A 19,615-nucleotide genomic window follows, 5' to 3' on the forward strand; every position below is an offset into this window, starting at 1 on the left:
TACACTAATACAGAACCTTAGAATAGATAGACATATTATCTAATTGTTGTATTACTATCTGAAAGTGAACTAGCCATAGATGAGTGGAATAAAACCTTTCTCTTGAATTCTTGCCTTTGATCAGGGCCAATGATTAGAATTCTTCTCTGGTTCTTAGTGGCCTTCCTGACTGCCAACAATGGAGCATCTTTTGCTCTCTTCAAATTCTGGCACCACATCTAAGAGCTATCATGGAATGCATACTTCAAGCACATTGGTATGCCTGTTTGGTGGCCCTCTCCCTGTCCTATTCACCACTGTGTTTTCTTTAAGGGCTAAAAACTTTTCTAAGAAGCTCCATTAAAATAACCCTTATTCTGTTAGAAAATGTCATTAGTTCAACAAATGAGAGTTGACTGGTGGTAAGCATAAAACAAAATATGAAGTATGAACAAAATACAAATATCTGGAAGTAATTGTGATTTTGTCAGTGTGGAGAACTCTCAGTATAGAAACTCTTCCAAGTGCAGGGTCTCATTTCAACAATGCAGATCACAATCCATCTATAATTTAATAAAGTTCTAGGAAGTTGTTTAAAGTGCACAGAGATTAAGTGACTTGTCCAGGATCACACATAAAGTATTAGAGGAAGAATCTAACCCAGGTCTTCCTAACTCCAAGCCTACTACACTATCTATTATACCATACTACCTCTCTTGAATGAAACATAATAGTAAAATAGCAATAATTTTCTTTAAGATTCTTATGAATTGGGGGCAGCTAGGTGGCACAGTGGATAGAGCACCGGCTCTGGAGTCAGGAGGACCTGAGTTCAAATCCGGCCTCAGACCCTTGACACTTACTAGCTGTGTGACCCTGGGCAAATCACTTAACCCCAATTGCCTCACCAAAAGAAAAAAAAAGATTCTTATGAATCCAGAAGTTTTGTTCCCTAAAACATCAACAAATGAGCATTAATATCCTGGTAGGGAGTTTGATAAAAGTTCATGCCCCCCACTAAGCTTCACAGTGAGAAAAATTTACTTCATTTCTCAACTAATGAAGCAAGCAAAAAGGTCAAGGAGAACTCTGGCCCTGTCTTAAGCAAATTCACTCACAGTGAGGCTCATATGGGGGTGGTGGATCTCCACAAGGTACACACTCCATGTCTTGAAAGCCAACGAGCTTTGTCTTCCTGTAAAATCTAGAAAAGGAAAGAGAATTAATTGTTATTGTCTCTTTCTCCTAAGCTAATGGATGTAACAACAGATTTCTGCTAGAAAATATCAGATGCTTCTATTACAATTACTTCTCTTACTAGTCCAAATAAAAACTAACTTAAACCTTAAAACATGATTATACCTCAAGTATTGAACCATCAAGAAAACACAGTTCTGACCACACTGTGGGATTTTTAATGGGCTTACTGAACATGCTTAGGTAGACTTCACACATTCTGAACCAATCCCAAACAGAAAAGGAAGAAAAACAAAGAAGCTAATGGCTCCTTGCCAAGCTGCTGTAATCCACACCAAACCCATTAGGAAGGAAACTCTTGTAATATTTAGAATTCAGGTGCCATTGTCCATAACATCAACTACAATGAAGTCAGAAGTACTACCTGATGAATTTGGACAATGTACCAAAAATATGCCTATTTAAATAAAGGTTAAAGTTACATGTGGGCCTAAGCTAGGTAAATAGCTTATCTAAACTGAGGCTTGTCAGTTTTCACTATGAAAATCAGACCAGTGTTTCACTCCTGCTTCTGGTTTTTTGGGGGAAGGCAGGGGGGTGCTACCATGAAATTTACTTCCTATGCCTCAATTTTACTGTCTAAAAACAGGATTAAGACCTATCACTTGCTTCAGAGATGTGGGAAAGTGAAAATGCTTTTTTAAAAAACTGAAAAAGCTTTGGATAAAAGCCACTATATAATTACCACCTGCCTCATGCATTAATGCTAGTTTGAAAAGGACATAATATTAAAAAATATTCATGTAATCAAACCATGAAACTACAGATAAACCCTTCACAGAAGCAAAACCCTATGGTTTAAGCAGGGAGAAGAATTAGCTAGAGAATTCTGGCTATCTTCATTGTCCTTTTTTTTTCTCAGACTATTCATTTGAGTTCTGTCCCCTTCCCTCTACTTTTCCTCAGCCTATCTATCACATTTGTTCCATAATTTCCAAAAAATACCTCCCAGTTATTCACCCTTCTCATCTGAAAAGCTTCTTCTTCCCTTCAGTCTGAGCCACCATATTCTCCACCTAGGGTTTCATATTACACATCTGCACTAAATTCTACCTTGATTTTTAAAATGGTAAAGATCCTACGTCTACATTTTGAAAGAGACACTCATGGCCATAGTCATAAGGAGCTCATCCTTAATTTAAGTCACTTTTTAAGAAGGTTGTATTTTTCCATAACCCTTCAATGAATATCTAAATAACAATATAGATAATAGAAAGGAATAACTAGTTGGAGAGAATGTGCATTGAGGAATGAAGATTCCCAAATGTCCAAATGGGAAATGATCTAGAATTCATATAACATGAGGAACAAAACTGGAAAGAAAGGGAGTCCCTATCAACTGGTGAATGACTGAACTAATTATGGCATATGAAGGTAATGGAATACTACAGTATCATAAAAATGACGAAGGGGAAGGTTTTGGAGAAACCTAGGAAGACTTGTATGAACTCATAAAGAGTAAAGTCAGCAGAACCAGGATAATAATTTATATAGTCACCACCTTGCAAAAACAAATGACTTTGAAAGATTGAAGAACTCTGATTAATGCAATGATCAACCATGATTCCAGAAGACTAATGATAAAGATACGTAATAACAGAGGTGATGGTTGAAATATTTAGAACAAGACATGATTTTAGATAAGGCCAATATGGAAATTTGGTTTTTTATTATGCATTTTTACAAAGGTTTTTTTTTTCTCCTTCCTTTTTTCCAATTGGATAGGAGGTGAGAGGACGAGAAAATAAATGCTTAATTGAAAAAAAATGTCAAAATAGGGAGAGAACCAGAGGTATTTAATCTAGGAAATGTGGGACACAGAGAGGCCATGATGGCCATCTTCAAATATCTGAAAGGATATAACACAGAATTTGGATTAAACTTGTTCTGTGTATCTCCAGAGAGTAGAACTAGGATAAATGTGAGGAGGGTACAGGTAGGAAAATTACCAAAAAGCTAACAAATACAGACTGTCAAAGTGAATGAATTGCCTCAAGATGTGGTGGTTCTCCTTCACTAGAGGTCTTTAAGTAAGGTCTGGATGACCACTTTTTAGAAACATGTTGAGTATGCATTTCTATTCAGGTACATAATGAACCACATGACTTCTGAGATAGCTTCCAATTCTAATTCTATGTTAACAAAGAATTAGTTTGAAATCGATGTTGTAATTGTAGAATTCTCCAGGTACATCAGAAAGAACATGGGGCTAGGAGTTTAGGAGATATGAATTGTGGACCTATCTCTGTTACAATCTATCATTTTGGTCATTTTTACTCCTCTGGCCTCAGTTTCTTATGTATAAAATGAACAGGTTAGATTAAATTCACTCCATCTCTAATATTTCATGAGTTTATAAGTCAGACTGAATTCATTCACTTTCAAGTCATGTGAGCTATGTAATAACTTCCAATTTCTGAGCTTTTGATTTTAGTAAAAATGGAAACATTGGGATAAATACAAACAAATTCAGGTCATGAAGCTTTGGACCTTGCCTTCAAATTGAACTCCACACAGTTAAGTTCAAATTAAGTTGATTAAGTGCCTACATATGCAAGGCACTATTCTTGGGTATTGAGAACACTAAGACAAAAAGGAAACAGATCATGCCCTCAGAAGGAGTTTATTGATAGGGCAAAGGGGGCATGTGTGGTAGAATACAACATGTAGCCAAGGAAGTAAATACAAAGTAATTTACAAATGGGACTAGAACAACCACCTCGTAGGATGAGGAAGGGCCTCCCCCAGGAGGTGGCACCTGAGTAGTGCTTTTGAGGAAGCTAAGGACTTCATAAGGTTAAATTGAGGAGCAAGAATATTCTGGACATGGAGCACAAAGTACAATAATTTAGCTATTAAAATGCAAAGGGAATAAATGACAAAGCACTGAAACGACAAACTCAACAAATCAAATCAACAAGTACTTATTGAGTACCTCATATATGCAAAGCACTGTTGGGGCCTCAAAGAAATATAAGACATGGACCCTCCATTCAAGGAACCTATAATCTAATTCACAGGGTCATGTTTAGAGGTGGAAAGGATCTCAGTCACCAAATTCAATGTCCTCATTTTATAGATGAAGGAACTGAGACCCAGAGAGGTAAAGTAACTTGCCCAAGGTCACAGATCCTCTGATTCCCAATCTAGCATTGTTTATACAATATTTTAATGACACAAAAAGATGACAAATAGTTTGAGTTCATATCAGCATATTGATTTAATAATTAATATAATGTTAAATAACCTGAGCAAATATTAATATAAACTTAATTAATATAGTAAATAATTCGAGTTGCATATTAATTTACTAATGAACATAATGCATAATTTAAGAGTCAATATTAGTGTATGAATTTGACAATATAATATTTAAGAATTAATATTGGTAAATATAAAATTGAGATTTTTTTAAAAGGAAGAAAGAATTTTTTAGAATGATGAAAAAACAGGAATATTTAACTTACCCTGGTAAACAGTCCCCACAAACAGCATCATTGGTGACAGAACAGTTAGCTTTCTGAAATCGGTTTACTAATGCACAATCCAGACAGGGTTTGCATTTCTGAAAGCCCCAGTCCTCCTTGAATCTGTGCGGCCTGCATGTCATGCACTGTGCATCCTCCCCATAACCAAAGCCACATTCCTGTGGGGATTAACAAGCAATAGAAAGCTATTCAGACATTGCAATCGTGAATGAGGAGGGACTGCTGGGATAAAATGAAGACCTAGTATAATAATTACTGAGGGTAGGCCTTCCTAGATACAAAAGCAGTTCTTTCAGCAAGTTCAAATGTGTCTTCCACTGCTAATAATCTCTCTTACTTCTAGAAGTATACTTAGGCATCCACTTTATTCAAGAAACCACTGAGTATTTGAATAATAAAGGGCTGCAAGGACTCCCACTGGTACATTATTACTAGCTTATGGTAGAATTATTGAGCTTTCTTGTTTTCTAATTAAACCAGTCATGTGAATGTTCAGATTCTAAAACGAATGGACTATTCAGTAATTCACTGGTAGAGGCATAAAAAAGTACTTTGATATTAGGGTTCATATCTTACATGAAGAAAGATAATGATGTAAAATTTCACATGAAATTTGCATGGTTATGAAAATAACCAAATATACAGGTAATGACTGAAAGGGTCACATATTTTTATTACCTAATGATATTTAGCAACTTAATAAGCTCAAATTTTATTTAATAAGGTATTCACATACTTCTTAAAATTACCCCAACTATGCAACCTATGATGAAAATATATTGTGAATAGCTTCTTAAAACTTCTGATTTGGATGCCAAGAAAAGTGTTTTACTTGTGCTACATATTATAATCTTAAGAGGTCCAAGGGTTGCAAGCTGGACCATTCTGAGAATGTGTCTATAGATATGTGGTCAATCTAAGGAGTGACAGGACTTTCAGTTAAATTCTTAAGGCCTTAGATTCTTTATCTGCAAAAATAAAGGGGGTGGGGTAGAGTTTGAAAATTCTATGATTCTATGTCACATATTTATCTTTTCACTAACTTTATGGAATTTGATATTATCTTAAATATTCTAAATCAAGTTATTACCTAAAATGAATTAATTTTAAAGCATCCATTAAGTGCTTACTACATGTCAAGCCCTGTGCTAAACCCTGGAAATATCAATACAAAGGCAAAGATGGTCCCTGTTCTCAAGAGAGTGACATTCTTACAGGGGAGACACCATACAGATAGCAGTGGTGGCCAGGAAATGATCATTTCATTTGGCAAGTTGGAGCAGTAGTTCTCAAATTTTTTCATCCCAGGATTCCTTTATATTAAGGACCCCAAAGAACTTTTGCTTTTGTGGGTTATATCTACCAATATTAACCATAAAAGAAATTAAAACTGACATTTAAAAATATTTATTAATTTCATTTAAAAACAGTAATAAGCTCATTACATTAACATAAATAAGATTCTTATGAAAATAATCATTTTTAAAACAAAAAAGTTTAGTGAGAAGAGTAGCATTTGAAAATTTTATTTTTGTCATCCTATTTTAAAAATAATATTAAACATTTTTATTTACAGTTTTGAATTCCAAATTCAATCCCTCTTTCCCTCTCTCCCCTTCTCCCTCCCTGAGGCAGTAAGCAATCAGCTATAGCTTATACATGTGCAATTATGTAAAACATTACCATATTAGTCATTTTGTATAAGAAAACTTGCATAAAAGAAAAAATGAAAGAAATTGAAAAATAGTATGCTTCAGTCTGTGTTTAATCAATATCAATTCTTTCTTTGGAGGTGGATAGTATGCTTTATCATTAGTCCTTTGGGATCATTTTGGATCATTATATTGCTAAAAATAGCTGTCATTCAATAGTTCTTCATCAAACAATATTGTTGTCACTGCACACAACATTCTTCTGGTTCTACTCCCTTCACTATACATCAGTTCATATAAGTCTTTCTGGAGTGATGCAAGGAAATCATGAAAAAAAGTCAACATCTTGGTAAAGGAGACACAAAAATATACTGAAGAAAATAACACTTTAAAAAACAGACTGGGCCAAATGTCAAAAGAGGTACAAAAAAACCAATGAGAAAAAGAATACTTTGAAAATCCAAATTGTCCATATGGAAAAGGAGGTACAAAAGCTCTCTGAAGAAAATAACTCCTTAAAAATTAGGATTGAGCAAATGGAAACTAATGACTTTATGAGAAATCAAGAAACAATAAGGCAAAGACAAAAGAAAGAAAAAGTATTAGGAAACATGAAATATCTCATTGGAAAAACAACTGAAATGGAAAATAGATCCAGGAGAGATCATTTGAAAATTGTTGGACTACCTGAAATGATGAAAAAAAATTGCCTAGATGTCATTTTCCAAGAAATTTTCAGGGAAAATTGCCCTGATCTTCTAGATCTAGAAGGTAAAATAGAAATTGAAAGAATCCACTGAATACCTCCTAAAAGAGATACCAAAATAAAAACTCCCAGGAACATTATAACCAAATTCCAGAGCTCTCAGGTCAAGGAGAAAATACTGTAAGCAGCTAGAAAGAAATAATTCAAGTATTATGGAGCCACATACAGGATAACACAAGATTTAATAGCTTCTACATTAAAGGATCAGAGGGCTTGGAATATGATATTCCAGAGGGCAAAGAAATTGGAATTACAACCAAGAATCCCCTACCCAGAAAAACTGTGTATAATCTTTCAGGGAAAAAATGATAATTCAATGAAAGAGAGGATTTTCAGGTATTCTTGATGAAAAGACCTGAGCTAAATAAAAAAATTTAACTTTTAAATACAAGACTCAAGAGAAGCGTAAAAAGGTAAACAGTGAAAAAAGAAATAATAAGGGATAGTAAAACATATGTCTTTCCAGGCCTTTCTGAAATCATCCTGTCATATTTTATAGCACAATAATATTCTATCACCATCATATACCACAGCTTGTTTAGCCATTCCCCAATTGATGGGAATTCTTTTGATTTCCCATTCTTAGCCCCCACAAAAAGAGCTGCTATAAATATTTTTGTACAAATAGGTATTTTTCTTTTTTTTGGAGATGTTTTTGGGATATAAACATAGCAGTGGCACTGCTGGATCAAAATGTATGCACAGTTTTATAGCCCTTTGGGCATAGTTCCAAATTGTTCCAGAATGATTTGATCTTTTCACAACTCCACAAACAGTGGATTAGTATCCCAGTTTTCCTATATCTCCTCAAACATCTAATATTTTCCTTTTTTGTTATATTTGCCACTCTGATAGGTGTGAGGGTGATACCTAGAGTTTTTTTCATTTGCATTTCTCTGAGCAATTGTTGTGATCATCTTTAATGTCTAGCTTATTATAAGACAGCTGGATTCTCGTCCGTTTCTGCATGTAATCTATTGTGATCTATTGTTTTATATTCTTTTAATATACAATATTTTGTTATAATATATTATCACATATAACATAACAATATATAATCTATATTATTATACATTGTTATTATATATTATATATTGTTTAAAGTATATGAAGAAAATACAGCGTCACCTCAATACATAGTTGGAAAGGGGTAGTTTTAGTATGGAAATAATATATTAATATTATTAGGAAAATAGTTTTTACCTGCACACCTCCTGAAAGGGTCTTAGGGACGCCCTGGGACAATAATTTGAGAACCACTGAGTTACAAAGATGGTAAAACAGAGTCACAGAAGAATAGGTTGACACCCCCTTTTATAGGAGAAAGCCATCTAGAGTAGGTATATTCTTCTTTCACTTTCCCCTTAGTCATCTGCAATCTGGCTTCAGACTTCATCATTCAATTAAAATAACAGATTGGGTCTCTCCCTACTCTAATCCACCTTTCCCTCAGCTATGAGGGAAGCCTATTCTAGTCCCTGTGGCTTCTAGTGCCTTCCTCTCAGAAGATTTTCTGATTACTCTCTGTATGTTCTTAGTTATTTCCATGTCAGTCTCCCTGTTAGAATATGAGCTTTTTGAGGGCAGGGATCATATCTTTCTCTGTATTCTAATTGCTTAGCAGAATATTTGGCACATAGTAACTGCTTGGAAATACTTCTTGACAATGGCATAGTTGATCATGCTTCTGAAGAAGAAAGCATAGGGAGTGGAGTGGGGATTGGAGCAAGGAAATAAGTGGTGGCCAGAACCAGGTATTGAACTAGTGGATGACTGAGGTAATGTACCAGTCAGGACAGTGGAGCCCCAGGCATTGGATAAAAGGGTTCAGAATGCATGGCATAACCTGAGTAAGGTAATTACCCTTTCTGTGCCCTAAGCAACAAATTTTGGAGCAAGTGTCAACAGGCAATGGTCAAGGGAGTTTCCTCACTGGGAGCTTCCTGTACTAAATAAAATCACAGTTCCAGTAAAAAAAAGAACAACAAAAAGAGTATATATAGAATGCCAAAATGGAGCACATTTGGACATGATGCATATCTTGGACTTAATTTCATTATAGGAAGATTATTTCAATCTAATTTTTATGGGAACCAGGATGATAATCTTATGAGACAAGCAACAGCTGAATGCTTCCTTTTCCTTAGATTTTTCACATCTCCCTCCTTTGCCTATTCACCACTACACCAAATGGTTCATTACTCCATTTTTTGTGTGTGTGTGTTCTCATGTCTGTTTTTTATACTTTGTCTACCTTCCCCATCAGCCTGCCAGGATTCTTATCTTGCTGCTTTCCTATGCTCTTCAGTAACAGTTCTTCATTCCCTTCTAAGCTGATGCTTCTAATCTGCTATATATATATTAGGAAATTATATTCTGTAAGGGGCTAAAATCCTAGCTATTCTGTCTAAAATCTAATGAGTGGTTGCCAATAAATTATAAGCTTTAGCAAGAGTTTAGACTTTTAAGCATTTATTAAGGAGAATAAGAATTTGGTGAAGAGAGAAAGAGGCCTAGATTCAGCTGTCTATCTCAGGGAGCCAATGTCTTCAGCTCCTCTCCCCACTGAGGTCCTTGCAAAAGAGAGTGAGAGAGCCACCCTTGTCCCTTCTTCATCCCACAAGCCTCCTGTCGAACTGGGAACATCCCATCCACATGCACACCCAGCTCCAAGCTAATTGGCTGGTAGCTTTGATCGATAGTACCCACAAGCAAATGTCACTTCCTGACACCAAGGAACTGACCTTGCAAACCATATGGCTTGCCCTCAGATGCCTTCTCTTCATGGCGGAGCTTTCCTACAGTAACTCTCCAGCAGGTGGCATCACTTCAATTGTTACAATACCCATGTTTCCAGTCTATGCTTGAATATACTCAATGAGCTCCCTTCAGCTTAATTCAACAAGTACTTATTAAACATCTGCTATGTGCCCAGCACTGTACTAGGTGCTGGGGATATATATATTTTTTTAATATTTTTGTTTAAAGTTTTGAGTTCCAAATTCTCTCTCCTTCCTCCTCCCTGGGGCAGTAAACAATCAGATAAAAGTTACACATGTGCAATTATGTAAAACATTTCCATATTAGTTATTTTGTATAAGAAGACTCAAATAAAAGAAAAAAATGGAAGAAAGTGAAAAATAGCAGGCTTCAGTCCATGTTCAAACAATATCAGTTCTTTTCTCTGGAGGCGGACAGTATGTTCTATCATTAGTCCTTTGGGATTGTCTTGGATCATTGTATTGCTGAGAATGTGTTGGGAATGTTGAAATATAAAAATGAAACAGTTTCTGCCCTCAAGGAGCTTACATTCTATCAGACGTTTGAAAGAAACAAGGGATTCTAAAGAGACAGAGATGCTTTCCAAAGGCATGGAGGATGGCTATCACAAAGGCACAGAGACTAGAGCTCTGGTGTTTTGTGTGATAGCAAGACAGTCAATATGCTTTCCCTGGGAATCGGTTCTGAAACTTCCATTTGAAGGTAAAGTTCATATTGACAGTAAATAGCTTTTGAATGAGGGTAGAAGGGATTCTCCTCAAAACAAAAATCTAGAATTTTTACCTAATTACTTTTGCTAATTAAACAATGGAGAAATAATGTTTGTAACTTTGGCCAGTTTTAAACTAGTCGAATTGTTTTTTTTTAAATTGAATGATTTCTAGATTTCTGAGACATGAATGTCTCACATTGGCCTTGACTTATCTGGATATTATCTTAACATTTCAAAAAGCTTAGTTTGCCTTTCTGTTGCCTTTTAGTGGATTTATTTTTCAGAGGCTAGGACAAGGGATGTTTGTACCCACTAATTTTTAGGGAGTATTTTAAAAAAACTTTCAAGAAGATGACACTGGAAGTCCATTGTAATTTAAAGTACCACCACCACCACACCGCTACCACTTTAAAAAACATCATCCAGCTGGCAGATCATAAAATTCTGGGAACTCTATGCAAGTGCCTGTTCAACCCAATCCCATAAATCTTGAAAAGACGAGGATTTCAGAGAAGTTGTTTCCAATTATCCAAAGAAGCAAATTATAGTGTGTAGGATATGATTGTTTGGGGCACAACAAAGAAAACTTATCAAAGCATTTAAAACTTACAGACTTGATCTGTCACATTTCTGATGCATCATAAACATCAGAGTCACTGTAATTACTTTAGATGTCTCTAATAAAGTAAACAGCATATAAATATTAAATTGCTTACAATATAAAAATTTAAAACACTCCAATGTCTTCTTTGATATAGTCTCATTAAATTAAGTAAAACTGTTGGTTAAAGGTGCTTTAAAATTCTTCACAGTAGAGTAAAAAATAGCTAGGAGATGTGAATCACAAGAGCAGAAGGGAAATACGTAGGAAAGCAGTATTTAAAAAATAGAGTACCAAAAGAAAAAAAAAGAGTGCAGTGTGTTCTACCCTTTAGACCAGAGGGGCTCATTCTAAATAGCATATCCATAATTTTTCCATATAAAATTAGCAGATAAGTAAGTGCAATTCTTGGAAATGGTTTCTTTCAAAATGTCATGATCTCCTTAAATGACCTCTCCCTTTTGGACTTCAGGTCACCATGTTGATGTTAGACTTCCAAAGGTAGTAAAACTTTTTAAGCAGAGTACAACCTAAAAATGCCTGGTATGAAACTCTGATTACATGATACCAAATCATCTATTTGTCTTTCACTGTTGACTGTTGTTTTGAATGAGAAAAACAGTAGGTTTTCTTAGTGACACATCAATTGTTCTGAAGAGTGATTTTCTGGACTGTTTCTGTGAAGCTGGGCTCATGGAATGAGCTCAATAATTCTTGGTAAAAGTGCTCTTATGCCAGCCCACTGTTGGCTTTTCTGTAAAATAATTTTATACTGACAGAGATGGACGACAGAACGTGATGCAGGGTTGGAGATGCAGGTTCTTAGTCATCCTATTCAGTCAGGTTTTCTATATATACATTTTCTCCTTCCCATCCTTCTTAGCTTCCTTCAAGACTCAGCTCAAATTTTGCCTTTGACAAGAGGTCTTTCCCATCTTTCTTTTCTGAAATTGTGTGCTATGTGTGTGTTTCTATATGTCTGTCTATCTATCTATCTATCACAGTTAGATAGCATAGTGGATAAAGTGCCAGCCCTGGATTCAGGGAGACCGGTTCAAATCTGGCCTCAGATACTTCCTACCTGTGGGACCTTGGGCAAGTCACTTATCCCTGTTTGCCTCAATTTCCTCATCTGTAAAATGAGCTGGAGAAGGGAATGGCAAACCACTCCAATATCTTTGTCAAGAAAACACTAACTGGGTCACAAAGAGTTGGATATGACTGAAATTATTCAACATTATCTATCTATCTATCTATCTATCTATCTATCTATCTATCTATCTATCTATCTATCTATCTATCTATCTATCTATTTATAATAAACATAGTTATTTACATGTTGTCTACCCCATTAGAATGTGAGCTAAATGAAGACAAAACCAGTGTTTTTACCTTTCTTTGTATCTATATCACTTATCAGCATTCCTGTCATGTAGTATGTGCTTATTAAATGCTTGTTGACTAACTTACTATGTCTATGAGCAGTTTCTATCTGACCTTGACATAGATTCAAGAGCTGGTGGGACCCAACTGCCTCATTATATTCTCAACCCCATAACCCCACCCACCCCTTGTAAGCCCCAGATGGTGAGCCTCCCACAGTAAAATCACTCATAAACCAGCCATAATCACCTTTTTGTCTTTTCTCCCTCCTCAAATCACATCTATTCAAACATTCTTATCTTGGATGAGGAAAATGAGGCACAGAGAGGGTAAGTAATTTGCTCAAGGACAGACAGGTAGCAAAAGTCAGTAGTTGAACTCAGGTCCTATGATTCCAAATTCAACGGAACAAGCATCGAGAGATGTACCTTCCATCTTTCACTGTAGATAAGGCTGAGGACTACCTGAAAGAACCTCACAAAGTATAAATAGTCTGTGGCCTGTCCTATAATTTTGAGACCAGTGAGTGGTCTAAAATGGTCTTTATTTATGCATGTCCTGAAATAAAGTTTGTTCATGAAATTCCAAAGTTAAGTGATCAATTTCACATTTGGAACTAGTAAGAATTTTTGTGGATAGATTTTAGAGTATCAAAATGAAAATTATAAATTAGATTCATGTCAGTGGTATTTAGAAATTGGCCCTCTTCCTTCCTTTAATAAAACAGCCCAAGGAGTTTTCTCAAGCTTCCAGTTTGTAAGATTCTGGAGTTGGGTTTTTTTTTTTATTGTTGCTATTGTTGTTTTTAGAAAAATTAAAAGCTGGAGCTTGTTAGTATTTGCCAAACATCATTCAGCTTCATCAAGTATAATTAAGCCTAAGTAAAATGAGCAACACTTTAATTAAATGGTGGGAATAAATAGCTTTTATGCCTACAAACTACATTAACATTTTCCCTGCATCTCTTCACATGAACTAAAGCTACCTCCAAGTGAAGAAGGAAACTGAAAAAACATGGAGATAGACACCCACCTATGTGGGAGAAGGAATGTTGTTGTTTATGAGAGTTAATTTTTCACATTAACAAAAGTCATCCCAATAATTGGTTAGAAAAGCTTACTTTGAAAACGGTGCCAAAGATTCAAAGCCCAACTGTTTCTAGTGGTTCATGCAAAAACTAGTTTCCTGATTTATGGCTGGGAGATGCTCATGTTAAAAGCACAGTGTTGGCACTTAAGACTTAAAATGGAATACTTGCTGAAGAGGCACAGTCATGGCTGGGCAAATTCTAGACAGTGAAAACTAAAAGTCTAATGTGGTTACTTTAAGAAAACAATATCATACTCTCCCACAAATCCCAAAGTTTTGTTTATTTTCTTGAATTGAATGGAAGCCCAATAGCTTCCTCAAATCTCTCCAACTCATTTGTGGAGAAAGTTGTACAAAATATACGTGTTGTTTATGGAACAATTTATACATCTTTTCATGTTCTTGATCTTCAGATAAACAGAATCATCAGATCTACTTTTACCAAAAAAGAAAAAAATTCCTAATTATTGGTTCTACAAATTATAATAAACTATAGGGCAGCTAGGTTGCATAATGAATAGAGCACTGGGCCTGGAGTCAGGAAGACTCCTTTTCCTGGGTTCAAATCTGGTCTCAGAAACTTACTAGTCATGGGACCCAGAGTAAATCACTTACCCCTGTTTGCCTCAGTATCTTCATCTGTAAAATGAGCTGGAGAAGGAAATGGCAAACAGGTCCAGTATCCTTGCCAAGAAAGACCCAAGTAGGATGATAAAGAGTCAAACACTACTGGAAAAACAACTCACACTACAAATAGGTGGGAGAAACATAGGTTTTATAAGGAATGCATTAAGTTGGACCTCACTGGGCCAAAATTCTGTAATATATTTTTCTGGTAACAATGGCAAATTACCTTTTTGGTTTTTTTTATGGTGTAGCCTTGTTATAATTTTTAAAACGCACCATCAAGTCTTTTGAATCTAGAAACCAGAAAGATTGCAGTGAACTAGCTTCTTAGAAAAAACTGATCTCAGGGGCAGCAAGGTGGAGCAGTGGATAGAGCACTGGCCCTGGATTCAGGAAGACCTGAGTTCAAATCTGGCCTCAGACACTTGACACTAGCTGTGTGATGCTGGACAAGTCACTTAACCCTCATTGCCCCACGCCAAAAACAAAAACAAAAACAAAAAACTGGTCTCTACAAGAGGGAGCTTAGTCTGTCAGTCAACAAGTACTTATTAATCACTGACTGTATTCTAGACCCTGTGCTAAACTCGGAGGATACAAAGAAAGGCAAAGAAGATAGAACCTGGAGTGAGAAAAACTGGGCTCTAATCGCATCTCTGACACTAACTAGCTGGATAACTCTAGACAAACCTCTTCCCTTATCTAAGTCTCAGTTCTACCCTCTATAAAATGGGCATAATGCTGGCACTGCCTATCTAAAATTGTTACTGTGAAGAAAGTGCTTTGTAAACCTTCAAGTGTTGTTTAAGTGAATTATGGTAACATGGTCTTTAAATATTAGGATATTTAATTGTGTAATTATTGTGATTTGGAAGTTCCATTTCTTGTCAATTACTGATTCTGAATTGTCATTGAGACAGTTTCTTGAGAAAAGGTCTTCAAGCAAGATGCATTATCAGAACCAGAAGCAGTTCCATTGAAATCACATCACCAAATAGTAGAATTAGGAAGAGTGCAAAGGCATACAGTGGTTGTAAAATTTTGGATTTCCTCCAGCTTGTGATCATCAAATGCCTAATCTAGGGATACAGCAAGGATTTTAAACCTGAGATAATTAAGCTTGGTGGTGGTTGTGTTTTCTAATCTGAGTATCAACATAATGGTTTTCTTTGTAATCCTATGTATTCTTATTTTATGTATTAAAAAAAAAATTATTCTGAGAAGGGGTCCAAAAGCTTCACCAGACTGCCAAGGGGGTTGAAGACACAGAAAAGGTTAGAAACCCCGAGTCTTTGGGGGGCATTTTAAGAGGTAGGGACTATAGTGAGAGATACTAAAGAAAATAAGAGAAAACTAGAAAATTCCAAAAGAGGGAGGAAATAATTTGCCCAAAGCAAAATGCTAAAGGAAGAAGCTATTGCAGGGCTTAACATGTTTCTCCAAGAAATCACCATTCAGCAAAACAAAAAGACCTCCGACCAATTTTGGGAGAACTTCAAGGTTTGCTAAGTGATAAAAGACACCTTTTGAACTCATACAACTATGCAAGGCAGAATATACATTCCTTAAAGTGCTTTTTTAATAATTTTAAAAAATGTATTAGAAATGCTAAAGATTAATGATTTAAGTAAGCAAAAAAAGTCATTTTGGAATCAGGAACTGCTGCTGAGGCTTCTTACTACCTAGTAATTGAAAGGAAATGAGAAGAGGTATGGGAAAAACCACTGACCATGAAGGGTAGTGGGATGCCAAAGCTCCCACTTCCTCCGGAGAAGGATGGTGTACTAGTAGCATTAAAAAAACAACAACACACAAACAAAAAAAAACCCCTTGCTACTGAGAACCTTACAGGCAGAGACCCAAGAGTAAGAGTTTAATCCTAGACACCTTGAAAGAAAATAAAGACTTGAAAAACTTCCAAAGAAAATAATAATTAGGAGTAATAAAACCACAGATGGAAAATTTTAAGTATACCTAGCTCTCACCTGCAATATGTTTATGACCTATCTTTAAGTTATACGCATAAACTTTGAATTAAAAATAATCAGAGTATAAGTCATTGTAAGCAGAAAAGATGTTACTATAGATAGAGAAACGTGGTTTAGGACAAGAAAATGAGGCAAAGAAAATAGCTTATTCTGTAAGCTTTCCACGTTGTCTGAAATGTGCTGTCTTTTTCATGTCAAAGTAGCTTTAGTTGTGGGGACCTCAGTAATTGGATCCAGTACTTCCACTTTCCCATAAATTACTTAAAGATGCTGCTGTTTACTGTACTTTTTAGATTCAAAACACTTAGCCTAACCATAATCTTAAGCTTCAATCGAAAAGTTAAAAGAGTTCTCTCTATTTGTACTTCATAAAAGGGAAACAAGAAGACCTCTCTTATAACTACATATTTAGTTTTCTAAGTAAAAATCTCCTTTAGAATATTATCCATGGAGTCATTTTTTAATCATAAATTTAAAAGATGTGCAGATGTTATAAAACTGCTAAGCAAATAAGACTTATTTTTTAGTAAGAGGACTTATCCTTTTAAATGTTTTCACCTACATAAAAATACTTATACTTTGCTTTCATAGGAAAGTCATATGTAGTGGTTAAACCCCTAATATGAGGAACAAAGAAGAAAAATGAAAAAAAAACATTAATTATAGTTGAGATTTTTCTTTCTTAGAGTGGTTAAGGAAAATCTTTTACCTTGATTTTAGCCAACTAGTAAATACAGATGTATTTTGCATTTTCTCAAGCATCTTTGAATTTCACAAGTTTTTCATTTAACACTAGGAAGTAAGGCTCACTCACCATCTTAATTTATTAAGAACAGAAACCAAGATAGAAAGTTAAATAATTACCCTTTGAAGAGCAAGCATGAAATAAAAATAATTTATGGATTCATGAATTACTTCAGCTTTGGCCTTTAACCTCGACACATACATTTTTATCGTTTAATACCAACAATAAAGCCCATGAAGTCTAACATTGATGACAAAACCCATAGAGACTCTTTAAAAAGAAATTTCTCTATGAAGTATAGCATTGTATCCTAAGGAACACATGATAATATGGAACATATTTATACATTCCCATGAAACCCAAGACTTGAATCTTTAAACTTATTACTGTTGTGACAAAATATGGAAAAACAAACCTTCTTCATCCAATTTATCTTGCTTCTTCCAAACAGAAAATGTTAGTAAATATTGTACATCTCTCTCTCTCTTTTTTTTTTTCTGTTTCATGGGCTGATATGGTTGAAACACTCATCACCTAGAGCTCAGCCTATGTTTAAAAGCCTCTCTGTACCTACTTATGCTGGTCTTTGGAAAGTAGATACAGTCTGTGACCTGCATCAGACTCAAAGCTTCTCCAGCCAGCATGGTAGGCCAGTTAGGGCTTGAACCCAGGATCCCTTCTTTGCCATAATGAAGCATTGAAGTAGAATTGTTATCTAGAAATATGACATTACAAAAGTCCCAAGATCCATAATGATTTCCCCTTTTGCAATTTCTACCCTAAAAATAAGCTTTAATTTTAAATAAAGGGAAACATTTAGCATGGATAAGTATGGGATTTAAATAAAATACAGAATTACAATTTTTCAAATGTGATTATTTTACTCAATAAAACAACTTTGATCTAATAAAAACACACTGGGATTTCAAAATTTCGTTGTACTTCTTTCTTTCTTTTTTTTTTTGGGTGGGGCAATGAGGGTTAAGTGACTTGCCCAGGGTCACATAGCTAGTAAGTGCCAAATGTCTGAGGCAGGATTTGAACTCAGGTCCTCCTAAATCCAGGGCTGGTGCTTTATCCAGTGTGCCACCTAGCTGCCCCAACTATTTCATTTTTTGATAATTTCCTATATTCCCCATTTAGTTAAAAATTTAACTTCTGTTAATCAGTCAATAAGCACTTATTATGTGCCTACTATATGCCAGGCACTGTGCTAAGCACTACAGGTACAAAGAAGGACAAAAGATAATCTCTGCTCTTGAGGAGCTCACAATCTAATGGAGGAGACAACATGAAAACCGCTGTGTACAAATAAGTTATACATAGGATAAGTAGGAATTAATCAAAAGGTACAGAGTATACTTTTAATGTTTTTTGTGATTTAATTTTTAAAATTTAGGCCATGCATACATTTTGAATTTATTGTGTAATATGGTATAACATTTTGGTTTAAACCTAATTTCTGCCAAAGTAGTTTCCAGTTTTCCCAGCAGTTCTTATAAAATAGGGTGTTCTAGATAATTTATTTTTGGGGGTGGGGTTGAACACTAGGTTATAGAGTTCAATTATTTCTGATTCTTCTTTGTCTATCCTGTTGTAATGATTTATGTTTTTATTTTTTTAACCATTACCAAATGGGATTGATAATTGAGGTGGAGGTTTGTTGGTCTGGAAGTGCTATTCCCCCTCCATTTCTGCCTGTTTTCATTATTTTCCTTGGTATTCTAGATCTTTTGTTACTCTAAATGAGCTTTGTTATTATTTTATCTAGTTCTACAAAGTACTCCTTAGGTAAGTTTGATGGGCATAGCACTAAGTTTGTAAATAAACTGGTTATATTGTCATTGTTATTCATCATAGCCCAGTGATAAGCACTGGACATAGATAAGAAGTTGTTCTTTATTACTTTTAGAAGCATTTTGTAATTGAAATTATACAGTTATTAGGTGTGATTTGGTAGAATGACTCCCAAATATTTTGTGTATTTTAAATACATTTTTGTACTTACAAAATACTTCTGTATTTTTTAGGCAGAATTTATGAAAATCTGATTCCCATCTTAATAATAGGAATTTAGAAGGAGAGAATGTTTTCCTGAGTAAGAGCTTAAGTAATAAGATTCTCAAGTCTTCCCTCCCTATCTGATAAAAACAAGGCAACTTCCAGATTAAATTTACTCTTCAACCTATGTATGTCTATATTTTACATATAAGCCACTTTACATACAAGAGCAAAATGTATATCTGAACACAAATGTTTAACAATAGAAGTTGAAAATTATCTGTTGAAATGCAACTAGATTTCACACAGAGTTCAAAGAACAGATAATTCAAAACCAAATGTAAAACACAGGATGTTTAAATCACTCTACTTATTTAACACACCAATTCCAAAGAATCTGCCTCCCATGAAACTACTAGTTCAATGCATAATTCTTTGTTTCCAGCTGTTTGTAGATCATTGATCAAAAATCTATGAATGACAAAACCAGTCTTTGAACAATGTCTAGCCTGTGGGTAGAGAGCACTTCTCTTTGGAGCAGGCAGA

General features: G+C 35.1%; 1 protein-coding gene across 1 annotated transcript in view; it reads right to left on the bottom strand.

Moving 5' to 3' along the window:
- TNFRSF19 (TNF receptor superfamily member 19) overlaps nucleotides 1–19,615 on the bottom strand; it is a 95,628-nt gene that overhangs the window by 49,805 nt on the left and 26,208 nt on the right. The window contains exons 4-5 of the mRNA XM_043998307.1: nucleotides 4,704–4,882; nucleotides 1,098–1,183 (exon numbers count right to left, since the gene is read on the bottom strand). Coding sequence (XP_043854242.1) covers nucleotides 1,098–1,183; nucleotides 4,704–4,882 — 265 coding nt within the window. The remainder of the gene's footprint in view (nucleotides 1–1,097; nucleotides 1,184–4,703; nucleotides 4,883–19,615) is intronic.

Source organism: Dromiciops gliroides, chromosome 3, assembly GCF_019393635.1.
Source record: "Dromiciops gliroides isolate mDroGli1 chromosome 3, mDroGli1.pri, whole genome shotgun sequence".
NCBI classification, from domain to species: Eukaryota; Metazoa; Chordata; class Mammalia; order Microbiotheria; family Microbiotheriidae; genus Dromiciops; species Dromiciops gliroides.